This window comes from Mus caroli, unplaced genomic scaffold (assembly GCF_978045245.1).
Source record: "Mus caroli unplaced genomic scaffold, Mus_caroli_1 scaffold_18, whole genome shotgun sequence".
Taxonomy (NCBI): domain Eukaryota; kingdom Metazoa; phylum Chordata; class Mammalia; order Rodentia; family Muridae; genus Mus; species Mus caroli.
The window spans coordinates 81,140,335-81,161,339 of record NW_028227273.1 but is presented as its reverse complement, the minus strand read 5'-3'; the positions used below and the strand labels follow the sequence as shown (position 1 = coordinate 81,161,339).

The 21,005-nt window shown below is 40.4% G+C and overlaps 1 protein-coding gene across 20 annotated transcripts in view; it reads left to right on the top strand.

Annotated features, from left to right (window-relative positions):
• Afdn (afadin, adherens junction formation factor) overlaps nt 1–21,005 on the top strand; it is a 146,719-nt gene that overhangs the window by 111,700 nt on the left and 14,014 nt on the right. For 10 of the 20 annotated variants that reach the window (XM_029471162.2, XM_085833216.1, XM_085833218.1 and 7 more), the window contains 8 exons: nt 10,182–10,247; nt 11,221–11,294; nt 11,756–11,874; nt 13,128–13,322; nt 13,996–14,087; nt 14,595–14,780; nt 16,998–17,993; nt 19,974–20,009. In XM_029471162.2, the coding sequence (XP_029327022.2) occupies nt 10,182–10,247; nt 11,221–11,294; nt 11,756–11,874; nt 13,128–13,322; nt 13,996–14,087; nt 14,595–14,780; nt 16,998–17,993; nt 19,974–20,009 (1,764 nt within the window). Of the gene's footprint in view, nt 1–10,181; nt 10,248–11,220; nt 11,295–11,755; nt 11,875–13,127; nt 13,323–13,995; nt 14,088–14,594; nt 14,781–16,997; nt 18,016–19,973; nt 20,010–21,005 lie in introns of all 20 variants that reach the window. The other 10 variants (XM_021150044.3, XM_085833220.1, XM_021150047.3 and 7 more) reach the window with 2 other exon arrangements.

The following is a 21,005-nucleotide window of genomic DNA, read 5'->3' as shown; positions in this document are numbered from 1 at the left end:
ATTCAGAACTTTTGGGCCAATACCTACTTATCAGTGAGTGTATACCGTATTTGTGCCTTTGTGACTGAGTCACCTCACTCAGGATGATATTCTCAAGCTCCATCCATTTGCCCGAGAATTTTATGAACTTGTTGTTTTTAATAGCTGAGTAGAACTCCATTGTGTAAATGTACCACATTTTCTGTATCCATTCCTCTGTTGAGGGACATCTGGGGTTGCTTCCAGCTTCTGGCTATTATAAATATGGCTGCTGTGAACATAGTGGAGCATGTGTCCTTATTACATGTTGGAGCATCTTCTGGGTATATGCCCAGGAGTTCTATAGCTGGGTCCTCAGGTATATGTCCAATTTTCTGAGGAACTGCCAGACTGACTTCCAGAGTGGTTGTACAAGCTTGCAATCCCACCAATAATGGAGGAGTGTTCCTCTTTCGCCACATTCTCACCAGCATCTGCTGTCACCTGAATTTTTCATCTTGGCCATCTTGACTGGTATGAGGTGGAATCTCAGGGCCGTTTTGACTTGCATTTCTCTGATCACTAAGGATGTTGAGCATTTCTTTAGGTGTTTCTGAGCCCTTTGAGTTGAGAATTCTTTGTTTAGCTCCATTCCCCATTTTTAAATAGGGTTATTTGGTTCTCTGGAGTCTACCTTCTTGAGTTCTTTGTATATTGTATATTAGTATAATAATATTGTATATTAGTCCTCTGTTGGATGTAGGATTGCTAAAGATCTTTTCCCAGTCTGTTGGTTGCCATTTTGTCCTATTGACAGTGTCCTTTGCCTTACAGAAGCTTTGCAATTTTATGAGATCCCATTTGTTGATTCTTGATCTTAGAGCCTGGGCCATTGGTGTTCTGTTCAGAACTTTTCCCCACTTTCTCTTCTATTAGGTTCAGTGTATCTGGTTTTATATGAAGGTTCTTGATCCACTTGGACTTGAGCTTTGTACAGGGAGATAAGAATGTCGAACCAACACCATTTGATGAAAATGCTGTCTTTTTTCCAGTGGATGGTTTTAGCTTCTTTGTCTAATATCAAGTGACCATAGGTGTGTGGGTTCATTTCTGGGTCTTCATTCTATTCTATTGATCCACCTGTCTGCCACTTTACCAATACCATACAATTTTTTATCACTATTGCTCTGTAGTACAGCTTGAGGTCCAGGATGGTGATTCCCCACAGAAGTTCTTTTATTTTTGAGAATATTTTTCGTTATCCTGTTTTTTTTTTTTTTATTCCAGATGAATTTGAGAATTGCTCTTTCTAACTCTATAAAGAATTGAGTTTTTACTATGTTAATCCTGCCAATTTACGAGCATGGGAGATCTTTCTATCTTCTGAGGTCTTCTTCGATTTCTTTCTTCAGAGACTTGAAGTTCTTGTCATACAGATACATACATACAGATACAGTCACTTGCTTGGTTAGAGTCATACCAAAATACTTTATATTGTTTGTGACTATTGTGAAGGGTGTCATTTCCCTAATTTCTTTCTCAGCCTGTTTCTCCTTTGAGTATAGGAAGGTTACTGATTTGTTTGAGTTAATTTTATATCCAGTCACATTGCTGACGTTGTTTATCAGCTGTAGGAGTTCTCTGGTGGAGTTTTGGGGGTCATTTAATTATATGATCATATCATCTGCAAATAGTGATATTTTGACTTCTTCCTTTCCAATTTGTATCCTTTTGACCTTCTTTTGTTGTCTTAAATGCTCTAGCTAGAACTTCAAGTACTATATTGAATAGATAGGGAGAGAGGGGGCAGCCTCTAGTTCCTGATTTTAATGGGATTGCTTTAAGTTTCTTCCCATTTAGTTTGATGTTGGCTACTGATTTGCTGTATATTGCTTTTACTATGTTTAGGTATGGGCCTTGAATTCCTGATCTTTCCAAAACTTTTAACATGAAGGGGTGTTGGATTTTGTCAAATGCTTTTTTTAGCATTTAATGAGATGATCATGTGCTTTTGTTTTGTTTTGTTTTGTTTTGTTTTTCCTTTGTGTTTGTTTATGAAGTGGATTACATTGATGGATTTCTGTAAATTGAACCATCCCTGCATCCCTGGGGTGAAACCTTGATACTTATGAATGATCATTTTGATAATTTTGAATGATCATTTTGATGTGTTCTTGAATTTGGTTGGCAAGAATTTTATTGAGTATTTTTTGCATCAATATTCATAAGGGGAATTGGTCTGAAGTTCTCTTTCTTTGTTGGGTCTTTGTGTGGTTTTGCTATCAGCATGATTGTGGCTTCATAGAATGAATTGGGTAGAGTTCCTTCTATTTCTATTTTGTGGAGTAGTTTGAAGAGTATTGGTATTAGGTCTTCTTAGAAAGTCTGATAGAATTCTGCACAAAACCCATCTGGTCCTGGGCTTTTTTTGGTTGGGAAACTTTTAATGACTGCTTCTATTTCTTTTGGGGTTATGGGACTGTTTAGATGGTTTATCTGATTCTGATTTAACTTTGGTATTTGGTATTTGCCTAGAAAATTGTGCATTTCATCCAAATTTTCCAGTTGTGTTGAGTATAGGCTTTTGTAGTAGGATCTGATGATTTTTTTTTTTTTGAATTTCCTCAGTTTCTGTTGTTATATCTCCCTTTTTATTTCTGATTTTAGAACCTTTTTTTTTTCCTTACTGTGTGGTGACATAGAAACAGACAACGCCTACCTTACACTCGACCCTCATTTAAGGCTTAGGGATCCAGGTGTGTGCGTACTCTGTAGTCAGACCTTATGTGGCTTCTGGGAGCTCTCACGCTTGAGACTCTTAAGGAAGTTCTGCATAATCTCTTCTGTTGAATTACCTCCTCCTACATTGCATGCTGACTTGAGAGACTGGTGGGCCAAATGTATCCTGTGAATCTCAGTTCAGAATCTCCTGGCTGTGTTGTCTCCTATATTTCAGAGAGACAGAAAAGATGGGTGGTGTGGTAAATGTTTGTTGTGTTGGTGGTGTTGTTAAAGGTAAAGGAATGCAGCTGAGGGTAAAATTCAGTTACTTTACCAACCTGTCTGTTGGAATAACATTTATTTTGAGAATTGCTATAGGTGAAATTTATGTGAATAAACCATTTTAGAACCAATTTAAAAATTAAGGTAGAAAGATATTTAAGAGTTTTTTTAAGAACCACTTGAGCTTTGATAGCTTGTTGTCTGGAAAGAGCAACTGAACTGAAAGGTGTGAGGACAGTGTCAGTGACATACTTACCTAAGGCGTGAGAGTTTCCTCTGGGCTGCTCACGCTCTTAGCTCATGCAGCCCACAATTGTTTGGAGCTCCATCTGAGTTCAGGCTGGGCCTCCACCCTAGAACAATGGCCTAAGCCCAGTGGTGCTTGGCAGACACCTCTTCTTCCCTCCCACCCCCACCCCCCTTGGCTTGTGTTTAATGATGTTTTTATGCTGTTACTGAGGCATACTCCCACACACTCCATTCGCAGCCAAGCTGTCTGGATCACAGGCTCCCTGTGGTAGTGACTCTCTACTGAAGAGCCCCTCCAGCCTCTGAGAACAGAACAGAGAGGCAGCCTTCTCTCTGGGTGTCAATTCTCCAGAGGCTGAGGCAGCTTAGAGGTTTGTATGCTTGTCCTTTCTCTAGTCTAGGGGACACTAGCCTTCTGTTTTTTTATTGTGTTTATCTTTGTTGTTCTTTCCTAACTTTTTATAGGTAACGTTCAGATAGTTACCTTCCTTCTTCCCTTATTAGTCCCAGCTCCCTCACCCCACTTTCCCTCTTAGACAGAAGTATCCACCTGTAGGGTGCAGTTTGAAGCTTAGGGTGTTGAGTGGTATGAGTGTAAGGAGGTGTCCAGATCTCTGCCTTCTCTGGGCATCACCTGCTCATTTGCTTCCTAGGCACTCTCTAAGATGTGAGCCTTGTGCTGTGGATATGGATCTCAGGTGCTTCCAGGAGGGAAAAAATGGGGGGTTTATGCCTTTTATTTAAGTTTGCTCTAATAAATTTCAGAACTGGTACTGCGTGGAGTATTTAGAAATGTGTAAGTGTTTTCTGAACGATCCCTTTTAAGTCAAGGGACTGACTTAGGAAATGAGAAATGAGAATTTCTTAGTAGTTAGGTTTAATCTTTTAATCTCACAACGAAGTTGAACATTTTAGCTGCCTTTACATAAATGCTTTTTTTTAAAAAAAATATTTAGCCATAAATATTTATCTCGATACTATTCTCATTTTTGGCAATCAGGGTATGTAATATTAATATATGTGCTACAATAAGATGCTATTTTGACAGTTTTGTGCATAATTATGAATTTATTGTTAGTAATGTTGATGATGAATAAACTACAATACATGCCATAAAATTCTTCTTTCTTAAAGAGGTGCTATTCACCAAAATACTGTGTGTCACATGGGTAACTTAAATTTAATATTTTCAAAATGTTGCCTTAATATATAATTAGCATAAAAGAGTAATGAGGTGTTTTCCGTTCTTTTTTCTTACTCTGCCTTTGAAGTCAAGAGATTTCATTGTGAATGAGCCACATTTTGAGTACTGTGTAGTTACATGTGGCCCAGTGACTGTGGTATTGGACAGCAGGGTTGGTTGTAAGTGGTCCAGTACCTTTTGACTAGTGCCCTCAAACTGTTGTTCTATGTTCTACCGTTGGCTTTTAGAGAGTGCTTAAAATGACCATGGTTAGTGGTTGAAATGCCATACACTGACATACAGCAGCAATTAAGAGATAACTTCTAGATTCTATTTTTCTTTAACTAGGAAATGAGTAGAACTATAATAAAATGTTTTAGTTATTATATGTGTGCAGGTGCTTTGTCTACATGTATGTATGTATGTATGTATGTATGTATGTGTACCACATGTTTGCTTGGTGCCCAAGGAGGTCCTCGTGGTGTCACATCCCTTGGGACTTGAGTTAATGTGAGCCACCATGTTGATGCTGGGATCCATACCAGGCTTCTCTGCAAGAGCAATCAGTGTTCTTAACTGCTGTACTCTCTCTAGTCCCTAGAATTTGATTGTATGTAGTTGTTCTTTAAATCTTAGACTAATTAACATATTGCTATCATAAAGGAGAGAGAGAGTTCTGAAAATCATAAGGAATTTCTGTGGTGCAACAGATGACAGTTTTTCTAGGAAAAGGTTAGGGACTCCTCATGTACTGTAATTGAAAGGCCGTCTCACTTACACACAAGCTGTAAGGCAGGGTATTATTCCTACTTTCCTCAGGGAAGCAATAAAAATCCCATACGAACATAGAAGAAGATAGCACCTCTTCTGGGAGAACAGGACAGAAGCTTGGTTGGTAAGTCTAGAAACTGACTGTTGGAGGCCTATGGCAAAGCCCACAGTCCAGTTGACAACGGTGTGCTGGGACGTTATACCTGAACATCAGGAAGGAGGAAGTGTGTGCTGTGCAGGTAGCAGGCAGCTAGTGATGCATGGTGTGGTATTCACATATGCTCTACAACAGGATATTTCTCTAGTTAGGAACCATGTAGAGATCTGAGCAGATGAGACAGCCACCACTGCCTCTTTTTGCCAGAATGTTTCTGACGCTGAAGATGTATCCGTGGCTACTTTAAGATTCATAACAGCACCATTAAATACTTAACACATGGTCAGTCTTGCTTGAATATTTAAGTTTGTATTTATTTAATTTTACATTGTATATGCACATGTGTGGTAAAGTACCCAACTTGAAATACTCAGGATTTGAAATTATTTAAATAACTGCTTACAGTTTATATTACATCTTCAGCATGAGCTTATGGATCAGGTGTCTCGAATGTAGAGTAGCTGTGAGTGAAGGAGCCTAACAGTTGTTTGAAAAGAGTGAGCACTGAAGACTTTGAAGTGGTTAGGACAGTTCTGCAGGAAGCAGCCATAGTGGCAGTGAGCTCAAGGTGGCAGGCTGTGTGCTGCTAGTCTCCTGCAGGCGGCAGCAGTGTGTTCAGGAGGGCCAGGTTGGCTGCTTCTATTTCATGTCAGTTCACTTCATGATTTTAAAAAGTGCTCTTATTGTAGTGTCAAGTGAGAGAGAGATTATTTTGGGGTTTATTAATAATATTCTGAAACATACCAGAAATGACACAGAATCGATTTATTGTTCTAAAATTTATACTTGGTATTGCTCATAGCAGTGCTCCTAAATTATCTTAGTTATTAGAGAAACATATTGCTAAATGTTTCTCTTGCTAGAGATGGTAGTAGTTGGCTCTTATTAAAAGGATAGACTTTTATAACTTAAATGGTAAGGTCGGGGGCTGGAACAGGGACTCAGCAGTTAAGAAGTATGTATGCTCCTTCAGAGGCCCCGAGTTCAGTTCCCAGCTCCCAGGTTGTGAGGGTAGCTCCAGGGATCTCTGTGGGTGTGCTCTAGAAATATACACATGCATGTAATTAAACATAAAACGTAAATTATAAGGCCTATGTTGCATTACCAAAAGCTGCCATGTGGAAATGTAACTCTTGTTCATAGTATGAGCAGTGCTGCTCTGGCATTTAGTAACTATTGCTTTTCTGACATTCAGTAGGAAGTAGACAGAATTGAACTTGGAGAGGAAGAATGGGGGATGGGAATGAATGTTAGTGCAGCCTGGTAGCCCCGCCAGAAGGGAATCAGTCATGCAGCTCTTCTGGAGAAAAGAGAGGATGCAGCTGTTGGGCTATCTCAGGTAAACTTGGCACCAGAGCTCATATTCAAAGAGATTAGGACATCATGGGTGCATCATGGAAGTTCACTGAAGAATTGAATGATTTAAAAGCTGGTTTGTGGAATTAAATAGATCTATAAAAAATAAATCTATGCAATCAATAATATAAAGTTATGAAATATATTCCAGCCTGATTGATCAGAATTATAAATTTCCAGTCTAGCACACGGTTGCTGAGGGGAACTGTGATTTCAAGGTCATTTCCAATCATCTATATCAAGTGTTTTGACTCAAGGGAACTGGTATTGCCATAGATGAAATGAGGTAAAGGCATATTTATTTTTCTTTTGCCACGTTACTTGACAAAGTTCAAAAAGTTAGTGAGTGTGCTTTTTTTTTTGTTGTTGTTCCACTCAGTTACTTTGTATATTTTTCTAATTTATTTAAATATTTATTCTCTCCTCCAACTTCTAATAGATTCCTGTCAGAATGCCCCCTGTCTAACACTGGTCTGACTTGCTGTGTAAATCAGATTAGCCTAGAACTCACAGAGGTCCACGTGCATCTGCTTCCTAGGTGCTAGGATAAAAAGCCTGCACCACCATACAACCCTGTGTGTGTGTGTGTGTCTGTCACATTAAGCCCTGTTAGTGCTGCTCACACATGCATACAGTGTATGCAGCCATTCACTGGAGAATGGGAAACCTACCAGTGGCCATCCCCTTACAGAAGAATGAGTTTCTATTAGCTGCTAGTAAGTGCAGCTCCTCAGTAGGGCCAGGGCTTATAAGCTTTTCTCCCACCCATGCTGGAATTGTATCTGGCTTCATCTTGCTCAGGTAACTGCAACTGCTCTGTGTGGATGTGATGGCCTTGTAACATTCAGACATCATGGGCGTGATGGTCATGTCCATCTATACATCATGGATGTGATGGTAGTGTCACATCCAGATGCCACAGATGTGGTGGCCATGTCATGTCCAGACTTCACAGTGTGATGGCTGTGTCACATGTGGAGCAGCATTTCACAGCACTTCTCCCCATCCTCCAGCCCTTTGTACAAGGTTTGAGAAAGATGTCCCATTTGGGACTGAGCCGTCCTCCATCACTCACTCACCCTCAGCACTTGACCAATTGTGAGTGTTTTCACCGACTGCTGACCACTGCATGAAGCAGCTTCTTGGACCAAGATCGGGATAATCAGTCTCTGGGTATAAAAACGTGCTTGGAAGGGAAACAGAGATCACAGCCATCTAGTAAAATAACAGGAGGTTCTCAAGTAGCATCTCTATGAACTCCCAGCAATGGGCTTTTGACGAGTCCTGTGGAGCAGATTGCAGATATAGTCAGAAAGTACTTAGTTACCTCAGTCACAGGCATGTCACTGTTGCTGCATTTGGCACATCTTTTTTGGCAAGTCTGTATTCTAGCAAGCCAGAGCCCAGCACTAAATAAGACCATAGGCGTGGTTTCTCCCCCAGCAAGCAGCCTGTATTGTACTCTCTGACACTATGAACAGGGAAGAAATTTCTTCCTTTGGTTTGAGATTAGTTTTTATCCTGTAAGCAAAGTTTGGTAGTTGTAGTCGCATCTGACTTTTGTCGTTATGGTGATGACTAAGAGCAATGCCAATAGCCTGTGTCATTCTGGAGACTTCTGGACCCTCCTGCTGTGGAAAGGTCTCCCATGCCTGCCCTGCACTTTTATTTACCCATGTCATCTAGGGATGGCCTAATGCATCATGCAGAGAACCTCTGTTCAAACCCCTTTATGGTCATCATCACTGTTACATGTAGAAGTTAGCTTTCTTACCTGTGGGTTTCCATAAGACCTTTCATAATCCCGTGTTTTGATTAACACATACCTTTCTCTCCCCCATTTCCTCACCCTGCCCCTGTTTAACCCTTTAACACATTTCATAACAGATGTGTTGTTATACTATCCCCTCCAGTTACATTTTTATATTGGGTTGCAATTTAGTAACTTTCCATTTGGCTTTTTCATATACCATCTCCCTCTAGCTTGATTCCCCCCATCTTCCGATTGCCTCCAGACTTCCAGTTTCCTTCTTTATTTACCTTTCTTTTATTTCCTTTGGCACTGCTATTCAAGATGTGGTTTCGTGACTGTAGTTAAGTGCTGACAGTACCAAGTGGCCTCACAGTTGAGAGCCCAGGGCTGGTAAGAGACTTGCAGTATGGTACACGGGAGGGAGTATAGACAGACACAGGAGGAGACTGTGGCAACATACTGGACAACCTTCATCCTTCATCTTAGGGTAAAAGAGCTTTACATGGAAAAGCACTCAGTCTTTCTTAGTTTCTAGCTGTTCAGAATCTGCATGACATGCAGACAAATGCCACAGCCACATCTGTCACTTTACTCAGTTAACATATACTAATAAAATGTTACGCTGTTTTCAAATATTTCTATATATTTGTATATGTATGATAACATATACTGTTTTATAATTATAATATATATAGTATAATTTCTATTTTTGTAAATGTATATACATATTATTTTATAAGACACATAATTGTGTATATATGTGTTTGTATGTACATACACATACACACACACACACACACACACACACACACACACACACAAAACACAGGTTCTGTTCCTGTGAAACAGTAACATACTGCATACCTGATGACTGCCTTCCTGTCCCTACTCCCTACTGCAGGGAGAAAAAAGGGAGCCAGTCTCACCAGTGAAAACTGTAATCTAAAATGCTAGCTAATAGAGGAAATATGGATGGTTTGCACATCTTCCAGATATTTACTTTCAAAAACTTAATATATTGAAATTTCTTTTTATAATACATTATTACATGATATAATATCTCAAAGTTATTAAGGGAACTTATTTTTATTGTTGATACAAAAGTATATATACTCAGTTGTGCTACTTCCAGTAATATCCAAGTAAGGTTTCATGCACGTGATTGTACGTGTTTTGTTGTTATAGTATGATCTCCAAGCAGAGTATTGATGATCTTGGAATTATGTATGATACCTAAGGTTTCTCAAAGATTTCATTAGTTTTCCATAGAATGCTAATGTAATTGTGTATGAATCTTCAGTTACAGAGTATCAATTACAATATAGTATTTTCTGGGCAATGGTTTCTTACGAAACCCTCTTAACTGGCTGCTACAAGAAGTTATTTTCTTGTTTTGAAATGTAAACCATATGTTTAAAGAGTGAGGAAAGAGAATCCGATACTGGATTATATAGTACCACAGCTGATTTACCGGCCTGATCTGGTTAAGGGCCAGTCACTTGAAGAGTTTCTCACTCATTTGGAGTTGTAGCTGTTTTAGACTTTATAAATAATCATTTTGAGTATTCCAAGTCTATGGGCATATTTTTATCAAATTATCCAGTTTTACAAGAGTATTTTTCTTATAAGTTTGGAACCATAAAATGGAAATATTCCTAACCTGTCAAGTTACCAGTGTGTATGTGGGCAGGATTTTGTTCATTTCCTGCTTTGTGATTTCATTGTGTTGTTCTGGCCTTATTTTTGCATAGGGTGCTGGCCAGGATAAACTGGGAATCTACGTTAAGTCGGTTGTCAAAGGAGGTGCAGCAGATGTGGTGAGTATTTGGGGTTTTTTTGTTTGTTTGTTTTTTGTTTTGTTTTGTTTTTTGTTTTTTTTCGAGACAGGGTTTCTCTATGTAGCCTTGGCTGTCCTGGAACTCACTTTGTAGACCAGGTTGGCCTCGAACTCAGAGGTCCACCTGCCTCTGCCTCCCAAGTGCTGGAATTAAAGGCGTGCGCCACCACGCCCAGCGAGTATTTGTTTTAAAGGAAACTGTGAAGGGCATTATGCGCTCCAGCTTTGTGAAATACTGTGCAGATGCTTATAGCTGTGGATGCCGTATGGTGAAGAATGCTGCTGTGCACTGACTGTGGTGGGAAGACTGATGTTGTGCGCTGACCATGTGGTGTCAAGAATGCTGGTGTGCACTGACTGTGGTGTGAAGTACACTGCTGTGCACTGACTGTGGTGTGAGAAACACTGCTGTGTACTGACTGTGGTGTGAAGTACACTGCTGTGCACTGACTGGTGTGAAAAACACTGCTGTGTACTGACTGTGGTGTGAAGTACACTGCTGTGTACTGACTGTGGTGTGAAGTACACTGCTGTGCACTGACTGGTGTGAAAACACTGCTGTGCACTGACTGTGGTGTGAAGTACACTGCTGTGCACTGACTGGTGTGAAAACACTGCTGTGCACTGACTGTGGTGTGAAGTACACTGCTGTGCACTGACTGTGGTGTGAAGTACACTGCTGTGCACTGACTGGTGTGAAAACACTGCTGTGCACTGACTGTGGTGTGAAGTACACTGCTGTGCACTGACTGTGGTGTGAAGTACACTGCTGTGCACTGACTGGTGTGAAAAACACTGCTGTGCACTGACTGTGATGTGAAGTACACTGCTGTGCACTGACTGTGGTGTGAAGTACACTGCTGTGCACTGACTGTGAAAAATGCTGCTGTGCACTGATGCTACCTCTTTTTTTTTTTTTTTCTCTCTACACTTTCATCTCTCTGGTGGCTCAGGATGGACGATTAGCTGCTGGTGACCAACTCCTCAGTGTGGATGGACGAAGTCTGGTTGGACTTTCTCAGGAAAGGTATGACTAATTGGTTAGTTTTAAAATTAGTCTTAGTGTATTGAAGTGATATTTTACATTTAATTTTGAAATTTGTATTCAAAAAGTAGTGCTATAAAAGTTCTTTATGCTCTGTGGGTACACCTTCACCTATAATCCTAGTTCTTAAAGCACATGAATCTCATTTTCTGTTCACTCATATGTGTTTTAGTATAGAGCATTTCTTTAAGTAATTATATAAATATGTGCACATATACTTAAAATTTGTGAAATCTTTATATCTTTGTTATAGCGTAGAATATATTTATATGTTTTTATAATTAACTTTCAAATGTGATGTGGACAGGAGATTATCTTTCTGAAAGCCAGGCTAATTTCTCCAACAGCAATCAGGCAGAGGAACCTAAGCACAAGAGTTCTGAACACAAACTGTCATCTGACACTGAGTGCTCCGTTTCTTTATTCTTATATTTTCTTCCTAGGGCAGCAGAACTCATGACAAGAACCAGTTCCGTGGTTACACTGGAAGTTGCAAAGCAAGGCGCCATCTACCACGGCCTGGCCACCCTCCTTAACCAGCCGTCCCCCATGATGCAGAGAAGTAAGAACTAGTGACTCAGGCCAGGATAGCTATCCTATACTGATTCTATACTGGGGTGTGACTCCTCTTGGAAGTTATCAAAAGCTGGGGCTGGAAAGATGGCTCAGTACTTCACAGCACTTATGTTAGCTGACAACTGTCTGTAATTCCCGTTTCAGGGGATTCAATGCTCTCTTCTAACTTCTTTGAGCACCAGTAAGGCATGCACTTGTACACACACTGTAAAAACACTCATACACACAAAATAAATTATTTTTAAAAGGAGAGTCATCAAAATCCCATGTAAAAGTTGCTACTACAGCTGCTTTCCAGCTCTTCCAGAGAAAAGTTAGTTGAGAATGAGTGCAGAATGCTGAGAAATACAACTAGGTTTCTATTCAGATCATCCCTAATGGGGCAGCTTGCTAGATATAGTCAAAGTCTGTTAAGTGTGGTCTTGTGAGCTCTCTTCTCCCCTGAGTCAGCTTTGAATCCTGCACACCCTAGCACCTGACCTTTGTAACCACAGTATCAACAACCATAACAATGTCTGACAGCCTAGAATCCCGTTTAATAAAGCATAGAAACACCAGAGTATGGTGGTAAGACCATGTGTTAGCATGGCAGAACATCATTTAGAAATCCACAGAGGGAAGGGGGTAGTGAGTGAGTCCCAGGTGAACAGATGAAAAGACTAAACTATGGACATGCATGGTTAATCACACCAGGTGACAGCAGTCTGATGGATATTAATATGTATGTTATCAAGTGAGAGAAGTGTAGTACCTTTGAGGACTTATTAAAAAAAAAATTACTCTTTAAATAGTTACTTTGTTATTTACAAATTACAGTTCAGTTGTTGAGAAAATAATGTCAATTTCTCCCATAGATACATACCAAGTAAATGAAAATTTTTCTAGACCCAATCTATTTAAAAGCGTTTGAAAATGTTCATATAAAGCCATTTGTGGTGGCCTGTACCTTTAATGCCAGCACTGAGGATGCAGAAGGATGCAGCTTTCTGTGAGTTTGGGGTAGCCTGGCCTATGTAGTAAATTCCAGACCAACCACGAGTATCTAGTGTCTGGATTTTGTTTTGTTCTGCTTGCTTGCTTGTTTTTGGTTTTTAAGCTAGTCAAAGAATGTATATGAAAATCACCCTGTTATACTAAGAACAGTTATGAAATTTAAGAATTTTAGATGCATCCTTTGAAGCTCTTCAACTCTTAGAACCAATGAGGGAGAGAGAAAGAATGAATCTGCTTTGGTTTCAGTTTCAGATCGTCGTGGCTCAGGTAAACCCAGACCAAAGAGTGAAGGTTTTGAGCTCTATAATAATTCAGCTCAAAATGGCTCCCCAGAGAGTCCTCAGATGCCTTGGACAGAGTACAGTGAGCCAAAGAAACTGCCTGGGGATGACAGGCTGATGAAAAACAGAGCGGACCACCGTTCCAGCCCCAATGTGGCAAGTAAGAGGAGTCATTCTCTACGTTATCTTTTTATCTCCAGAAGCCAATGGAGCATGCTGTACTTTGATCATTGTTGTGTGTGTCTCTTGGCTAGCTAGAGTTTTCATAGAGGTATCATAATACTCCAAAATTTGGATTTTATTTGAGAAAACCCTTGACTCAGTAGACATTATAGATCAAAATGCATTGTTAATGTCTCTACAAAAGTGTGTCAGGGGTTGCCAACTTAGAAAGAAACAAAGAGGGAGGGAGGAAGGGAGGGGGAGGGAGGAGAGAGAGAGAGAGAGAGAGAGAGAGAGAGAGAGAGAGAGAGAAAGGGAAAAAGGAAAGGAAAAAAAGAGTTGCTAACAAAGAAATGAGGATGGCGGGTATTGAATAGAGACCCCAGCCTCCAAAAGGCTTCAAGTATTTACTCTCGGGTCTCTGCCACAGATGTCAGCTCGGTCCTGATCCTGGAGATCATCCTTTCCTGGGTGGGCTATGGTGGTAGGAGACTTATAGGGGTGCAGGAAGCCAGATTCTGGTACATTTTTTGTCTCTGGCTCTGTGCTAGACGTCCCGTCAATAGTGTAATGATGCACATGATACAGCGCCTGCATTTAAAGGAATGTTATGTGTATTTTACTTGTTATTTAATGTGAAACTTGGGGTCTCTTTTGACTGTTTCCAACAGATCAGCCTCCTAGCCCAGGAGGGAAGGGTCCATATACATCTGGAACAGCAGCTAAGATAACATCTGTCTCCACTGGAAACCTCTGCACTGAGGTCTGAGATAAGCTGGAACACTTTCTTACTTGTGAAATATCTGAGTTGTCTGATATAGTTCTCAACAAAGTACATTAGCTATCATTCTTGACTTTTGTTCATTTAATTTTTTAGTTTTTATTATACTAGTCAAATAATTTAATATTTACTAAATCTAGGGGAAATGAGAATTAGTTTAAGTGAGTAAATCTGGAAAATTAATGCTCCTCATTCAAAGCATAGGGTCAAGTTTTCAATTTTTAGCATAGCACTTAATGTATATGCTTTTTAAAAACACTTGTTTATTCCCTTTATAATCATGTCATCCCTTCCTCTCCTCCTAGTACCCCCTCAGGCAAGTCCCCCCCATTTCCCCTTCTTGAGACAGGGAAGCTTCCCTCGGGGTATCAACCCCCCCACCCCCCGATAGATGCTGTTTAAAAAGATTGTAAAACAGATCCCCGAGTATAAAGTTAGCCTTTTATGAAATTTTAAGCATCTCTTTTTGTCTTTCCTTACATTTTACAGGAGCAGTCCCCTCCACCTAGACCTGAAGCCTATCCTATCCCTACTCAGACATACACCAGAGAGTATTTTACCTTTCCAGCTTCAAAGTCGCAGGACCGGACGGCTCCTCCTCAGAACCAGTGGCCAAATTATGAGGAAAAACCGCATGTGCACACAGAAAGTAATCATTCCAGCATTGCAATCCAGGTTAGGAATAAGGGGCTCACAAATGTTTCTCATCTCTCAGAGGACTATGATAGATCAGGTTAGCAGGATAAAGACTGGTGGCTGTTTTTTTCTTTAAAAATATTTATTTGTATTTATTTTGTGTGTGAGTGTATGGGGTACATGAACAGAGGGCAGTTTTCAAGAATCAGTTGTCACCTTCAATGACTTGGGTTCCTGGGATCAGACTAGATCCCAGCATCCACCCTCTTGGCAGCCCAAGAGTGTGTGAGTTTTAAGACACAATTGTTAACCTCAGATTGCTAGGTTGTCCTCTTATTTTTGTATGTGTGTTTTTAAGTCTGAGGCAAAAAGAAATAGGCTCAAATGCAGAGCATTGTAAACAAGTTCTGTGTAATATTTGGTTAATGAAATAACGGTAATGTAAGACATAGTTACAGCATTGAAGGCAAGGCTTTTACAGATTCTAGGAGTGAAAGATGAAATCTAGTGACTGGCATAGCTTGCACCGAGTCTGTCTCTGCCCGTGGATTTTGAAGTAGGGCATACAGAAAACATACAATGCAATTAAAGTTGTTGAAAAGGTGGGTATTACCAGGCGTATCAACTGGGAAAGAATCTAGCCTCTCTGGATTCCATCCCTGGTGCTTGTGTAGTGTCTTCCTCTGGCTTTGGCTTTCTGGCTGAAGGAAAAGATCTGGACATCAAAAGGCAAGACTGGAGTCTGAAGGCAAGCCGGTTCATTAGAAGAGTTGTGGTTGCTAGCTAAGGAGTTTAGACTTCTGTCCAAGTCACTAAAGATAGAGATGCCAGTCTAGGGCTTTAAACTGGAAAGCACTATCAGATGTGACTGGAAGAAGAAACCAGCAGTGTGCTTTAAAGAGAAAACCCATCTAGGACACATAAAACAGATACATGTCCTGGAAAGTAAATGTTGTATGATCCCCAAAACAGTCATTCCTCCATAGAGCGGTCACAGAAGTCATGGGAATAGATCACTGTAGTGGTCACCAAAGACATGGGAATTGAGCTGAGCCTTACAGGGTGAGAAAAATAGACAGGCAGACAGCAGAAAGGGGTGTACTCACAGACTGTGCACCAAGGTAAGAGGAAACTTTGTTTAGGAAAAAAATAATCCTCTGGTGTGTGCCCTGCCTTATCTACCTTCTCCTGGTAGAACCGGAGAACCGTTAGCCGCTGGGTTTTCTAAGGAAGGAAGATGTCTTCCTTCTCTGCCCATACCATGTCTACACACTAGACAGAAGGTTCAGAGTTGTGTCTTTAGCAGGGCCAGGTCTCTGTTCCCTTCATGATGCTCTTATGTGATGTGTAGATTGTGTGAGCATGTGACTTCATGATGCTCTTATGTGGTTTGTTGATTGTGTACTACGGTGATAAGGAACCTGCTCAAAGTTAAGCTGTACCTAAGTAGTGGGAATTATTGTTGAACTTCCTGCTATGGCTATTGTTTTTTTAAAGTGGTAATTCGTGTTTTTTTTAATGAAAAGGAAATCGTTATTTTCAGGTTTCCATCTTCAACTGATGTTCACTGTCAAGGTGTGCTAAGGATAATTGATTGACATATCATAGTGATCATCTTCATCAGGATATACTGCTTTTATAAATGCCACTTTTCAGGCTTCATTGTAGCCTTCTAGAGAAAAAGAATACTTGTTTGAATCTCCTTCCTCAGAAAGGCAAAAGGCTTTATTTCCATTAAAGTATGCTATTGCCTTCTTTCTCTGGTAACAGTGGAGCTAAAACATCTTTGATGAATGGAACTTGTCCTTATAGCCTTGTCTTATTGAGAGAAAACAAAGGTAGTCCTGATCTTTGTAAGTCACTCAGAATCAAGCCATAGATGCATGCAATGAGTATTTTGTAATAGTTAGACTAACTTAACAGAAAGTTTTGTTGCTCTTCTTGGATTACACTGTTCTCACTTACCTATGGGAGTCAGGTGTGCCTAGAGCCTGAGCATGTACCTTCACCTGCTAGGCAGGAGTGACAGTGCCAGAAATAGCATGCATGCATTAGTATATAGGAAACCTTCTTTATTCTTTTGTGGATAGATTTACAGCTGACTACTTGGCCAGTGAGCAGTAAAGCAGTTTCAGCTTCTGGTTATACACCCATTCCACAGGTTTTGTTGTCTCCTCTTTGAGCATGAAGCATGTATGATATTCTGGTAATGTGTCTGGTGAATCTCTGAAGTATGAGAACTTCTTCTTTTCTCAGCGTGTTACCCGTTCCCAGGAAGAGCTTCGGGAAGAAAAGGTTTACCAACTTGAGCGGCATCGAGTAGAGGCAGGTATGGATCGAAAGTGTGACAGTGATATGTGGATCAATCAGAGCTCCTCAGTGGAATCCAGCACATCCAGCCAGGAACACCTGAACCATTCTTCCAAGTCAGTTACCCCAGCTTCCACTCTGACCAAGAGTGGTCCTGGCCGTTGGAAAACACCAGCAGCGGTGCTGCCCACCCCTGTGGCTGTCTCTCAGCCCATTCGATCAGACCTCCCTCCACCACCACCCCCACCACCGGTCCACTACACCAGTGAGTTTGATGGTATTCCAATGGATTTGCCCCTCCCACCACCTCCTGCCAACCAGGCAGGACCCCAGACTGCTCAGGTGGCTGCTGCAGAGTGGAAAAAGAGAGAGGAGCACCAGAGGTGGTATGAGAAAGAGAAGGCCCGCCTGGAGGAAGAACGAGAGAGAAAGCGCAGGGAGCAGGAGCGGAAGTTGGGGCAGATGCGCTCTCAGACCCTGAACCCTGCTTCCTTCTCACCTTTGGCCACACAGGCCAAGCCAGAAAAGCCTTCCACACTGCAGAGGCCCCAAGAAACAGTCATTCGGGAGCTTCAGCCCCAGCAGCAGCCCCGCACAATTGAGCGCAAGGATCTGCAGTATATAACCATCAGTAAAGAGGAGCTGTCCTCTGGTGATAGTCTGTCTCCAGACCCCTGGAAACGAGATGCCAGGGAGAAGCTGGAGAAGCAACAGCAAATGCACATTGTGGACATGCTAAGCAAGGAGATCCATGAGCTGCAAAACAAGGTGGACCGTACTGCGGAGGAGAGTGACCGCCTGCGGAAGCTTATGCTGGAGTGGCAGTTCCAGAAGAGACTACAGGAGTCCAAACAGAAGGATGAGGATGATGACGAAGAGGAAGATGATGATGTGGACACCATGCTGATCATGCAGCGCCTGGAGGCCGAGCGGAGAGCCAGGGTAAAGGGGAAAGGCCTCGGTTGTGCGTATCTGTGTTCCCTATGCTATCTTCTGGGTGTTTCTGTGCAGACAGCTATATTCACAATCACAAAGAGGAGTTTAAAGACCCCTGGTTTCTTCTGCTCACTCTTGGCTGACAACTTGCAGGGATGAGCCAGGCCCTTAGGGCTTCAGTGTTTTAATTAGCAGCCGTATAGTTATCCTTGCTACACTTAAGTTGCGAGAACAGGTACTTAGTAATGACCACTAACAGTCGGCACAGGGCCAGATGGTAAATCCCTGAGATTTGGTGGGCTATATCAAGTGTAATGGTCACATGGCTCTGCTGTGAGCAGAACAGTCAGAGTTGTTTACAAACCCTGGATAACTCACCAAGGACATCACACAGAAAGCTTTGGGTCCTGATTCTCATGATGAGCAGAGGACTTTAGGACATCAATTTTAAAGTGCAGGGTCATTACCAGTAGTAGGACTTGTGTAGCTATTTTACTGTTATTACTTCAAATATTTATTAGTTATTAATTGTAGTTGTAGCATAAGGATTCTGACAAATTTTGATAGAATTTAATCTCTATATTAAAAAAAATTTTATTATCTTTGTTTCAAATAAAAATTTAAATTAGCCTAATGCGAATAAGTTTTAAAAATACCAAATTTGGGGTTTAAACTAGATCCTTGCTACTTATCAAGCATTTATTCAGAGGCATTTATTGTTACTAACATGGGCACTTGATATTAGCTTGCCGAAGAGTGCTGTTATCTGTCATGTTAGTGAGTTTTAATGATGCTTTTTATCAATATAATTTTTTTCTGATTTCTTCTTTTTTATTTTTTATGCTATGCATAAAAGGGGTTGTTGAAACAGTAGCTGCTGGGTCAGACATCTTACTTCAAGGGCATGATGCTGGTTAATCTTGGTTGATATTGTAACAGTCCAGTACTGTGATTAGCCTCTTTTCAGTGAGTTTTTCCTGAAGACTGTTGAGAACTCAAAGGGGGATTCACTGGCTTCTTCATATTGACATTCCTCAGCATATACAGTGCTCTGATTCACCTAAGATTTATTTTACATACTGGCTTTCTTGAGTGAGACCAGAATGTAATTGTTAACAATTACATCATTTTGCAATTATTTTTCTAGTACCTTTAGTAAACATCCTTAAACATAACTGTATCCACCTCTTCAACTATTTTATCTCAAAGAATAAGCGATGAATGAGACTTGTACAATAAGGGTGCGTTGAATAGTTTCCACTGTGCTCATGCTCAGGACTCTCAGACACACTCTCTAGCTCTTGTCTGGACTGGCCAGCACTGGTATTTCCCCATGCCCTGACTGGCTAGGGACAGATACGGTGATTTGTGGCTTTGTATTGCACTCACCCCAAGTTCCACGAAGAGGAAGATTTCCCCTCCCCTGTACTACAGTAAATAACTCTGAATGTCCAGCTGGTATTGATCACATAGCATTAGCATTAGCATTGCTTCCTTTGACAGCAGATCACTACAGAGATAAAAAGTTAGCTACTACGTTAGAACATCTCAATTTTCTGTGAGGATGAAATGTTTATTGAAGATTTGTCATAGATTTACAAAATTGCTACTACTTTGAATATTTTAAAGCCTTTTAGTATGGATTATGATGCCTGGGAAAATTTTGATATTAATTTTAAAAAAGTAATTTTATTTTAATAATTATATATTTAGCTTATTATCTTAGTCTCCAAATAAACACTAAAGAAAGCTTTGGCTTTTTAATATGTCTTTGAATGATAAATCTCAAAATATTAATGCCATGTGGACATTTTTCTATTTCTGAATGCTAGAAGTTAGTCTGTGGTTCTATAGTTTTCATCAAGTTGTCTAAAACCAGATGATGCTTGACAGCAACAAAGATGCCGGTGGTGGAACACAGGTCTAAACCTAACTTTTTTGTTGACGCTTCATCTTTCTTTTTTTCCCCTTCTCTATTACCTGCAGCAGACTGCTATGCCAGCAATCTCTGTTCTAGATTTGGTATGTTCTTGTTTCTTTCCCTTTGGTACTTTTTTTTTGTCTTGATTTTCTTTCCTCCTTTGGTGATGGCTGTTCTGTGTTCTCAGTAGTCAGTTCTCCCTAGCACCTCCTGGGTCAGGAAGTGAGCTCTGTGGTTAGAAGCATGCCTCTGAATGTTACTAGACTAGTTACTCTGTTTCCTTGTTAACCTTAAGTGTCACTGTTTGTTTATGGGTTTGACTTTTCTACAGTATTAGTCATAATCTGATTCTATCTCATAGCTAGTCTCAAGTAGGTGAACAAATGAAATAGGTTTTGCATTGGGTAATTATTTCTTGTTGTATTAGAAATACATTTTCACAATTTCTAATAAGTATGTTCACTGTGAACTCAGTTGAAAGGGCATTGCCACTACTCCCAGACTTAAAATGTAATGAAGATGTCACTGTGAATGGTAAAGTAATGTCACTGTGAATGGTAATGTAATGAAGATGTCACTGTGAATGGTAAAGTAAGAGGTTTCTTGGGAACCAAAATCCTATTTTTCTTAATACCACATGGATTATCAAAATATTTGATCATTTAATGTTGTTTAAACTTCAGTAATGTGTTTGTTACCTGATCTCTCTCTCTCTCTCTCTCTCTCTCTCTCTCTCTCTCTCTCACACACACACACACACACACACACACACACACACACACACACATTTATCTGAGGTTAATGTCTAAATGATTAAAAAAAAAAAAAGCCAGTTCTTTAAAGTTAAACTCTAGTGGTCATCTCATCAAATGCTAGTCCCCTCTTTTCTGTTCTGTAGCTTGAGGACAGGTCACTCACAAAGAAACCTGTTTATAAACAGCTCCCCTTCTTGGTGAACAGAGGACTAGTTTCCGACTTCCATGTCTTCATTCTTTATATGAAACAAGCATAATAAACATGCTCCTCCACAGAAAATTTAGAGATGGAGTTGTGCATTAGGTTCATGAAAAATTTTCGTTGCTGTTATTTTGTTTGTT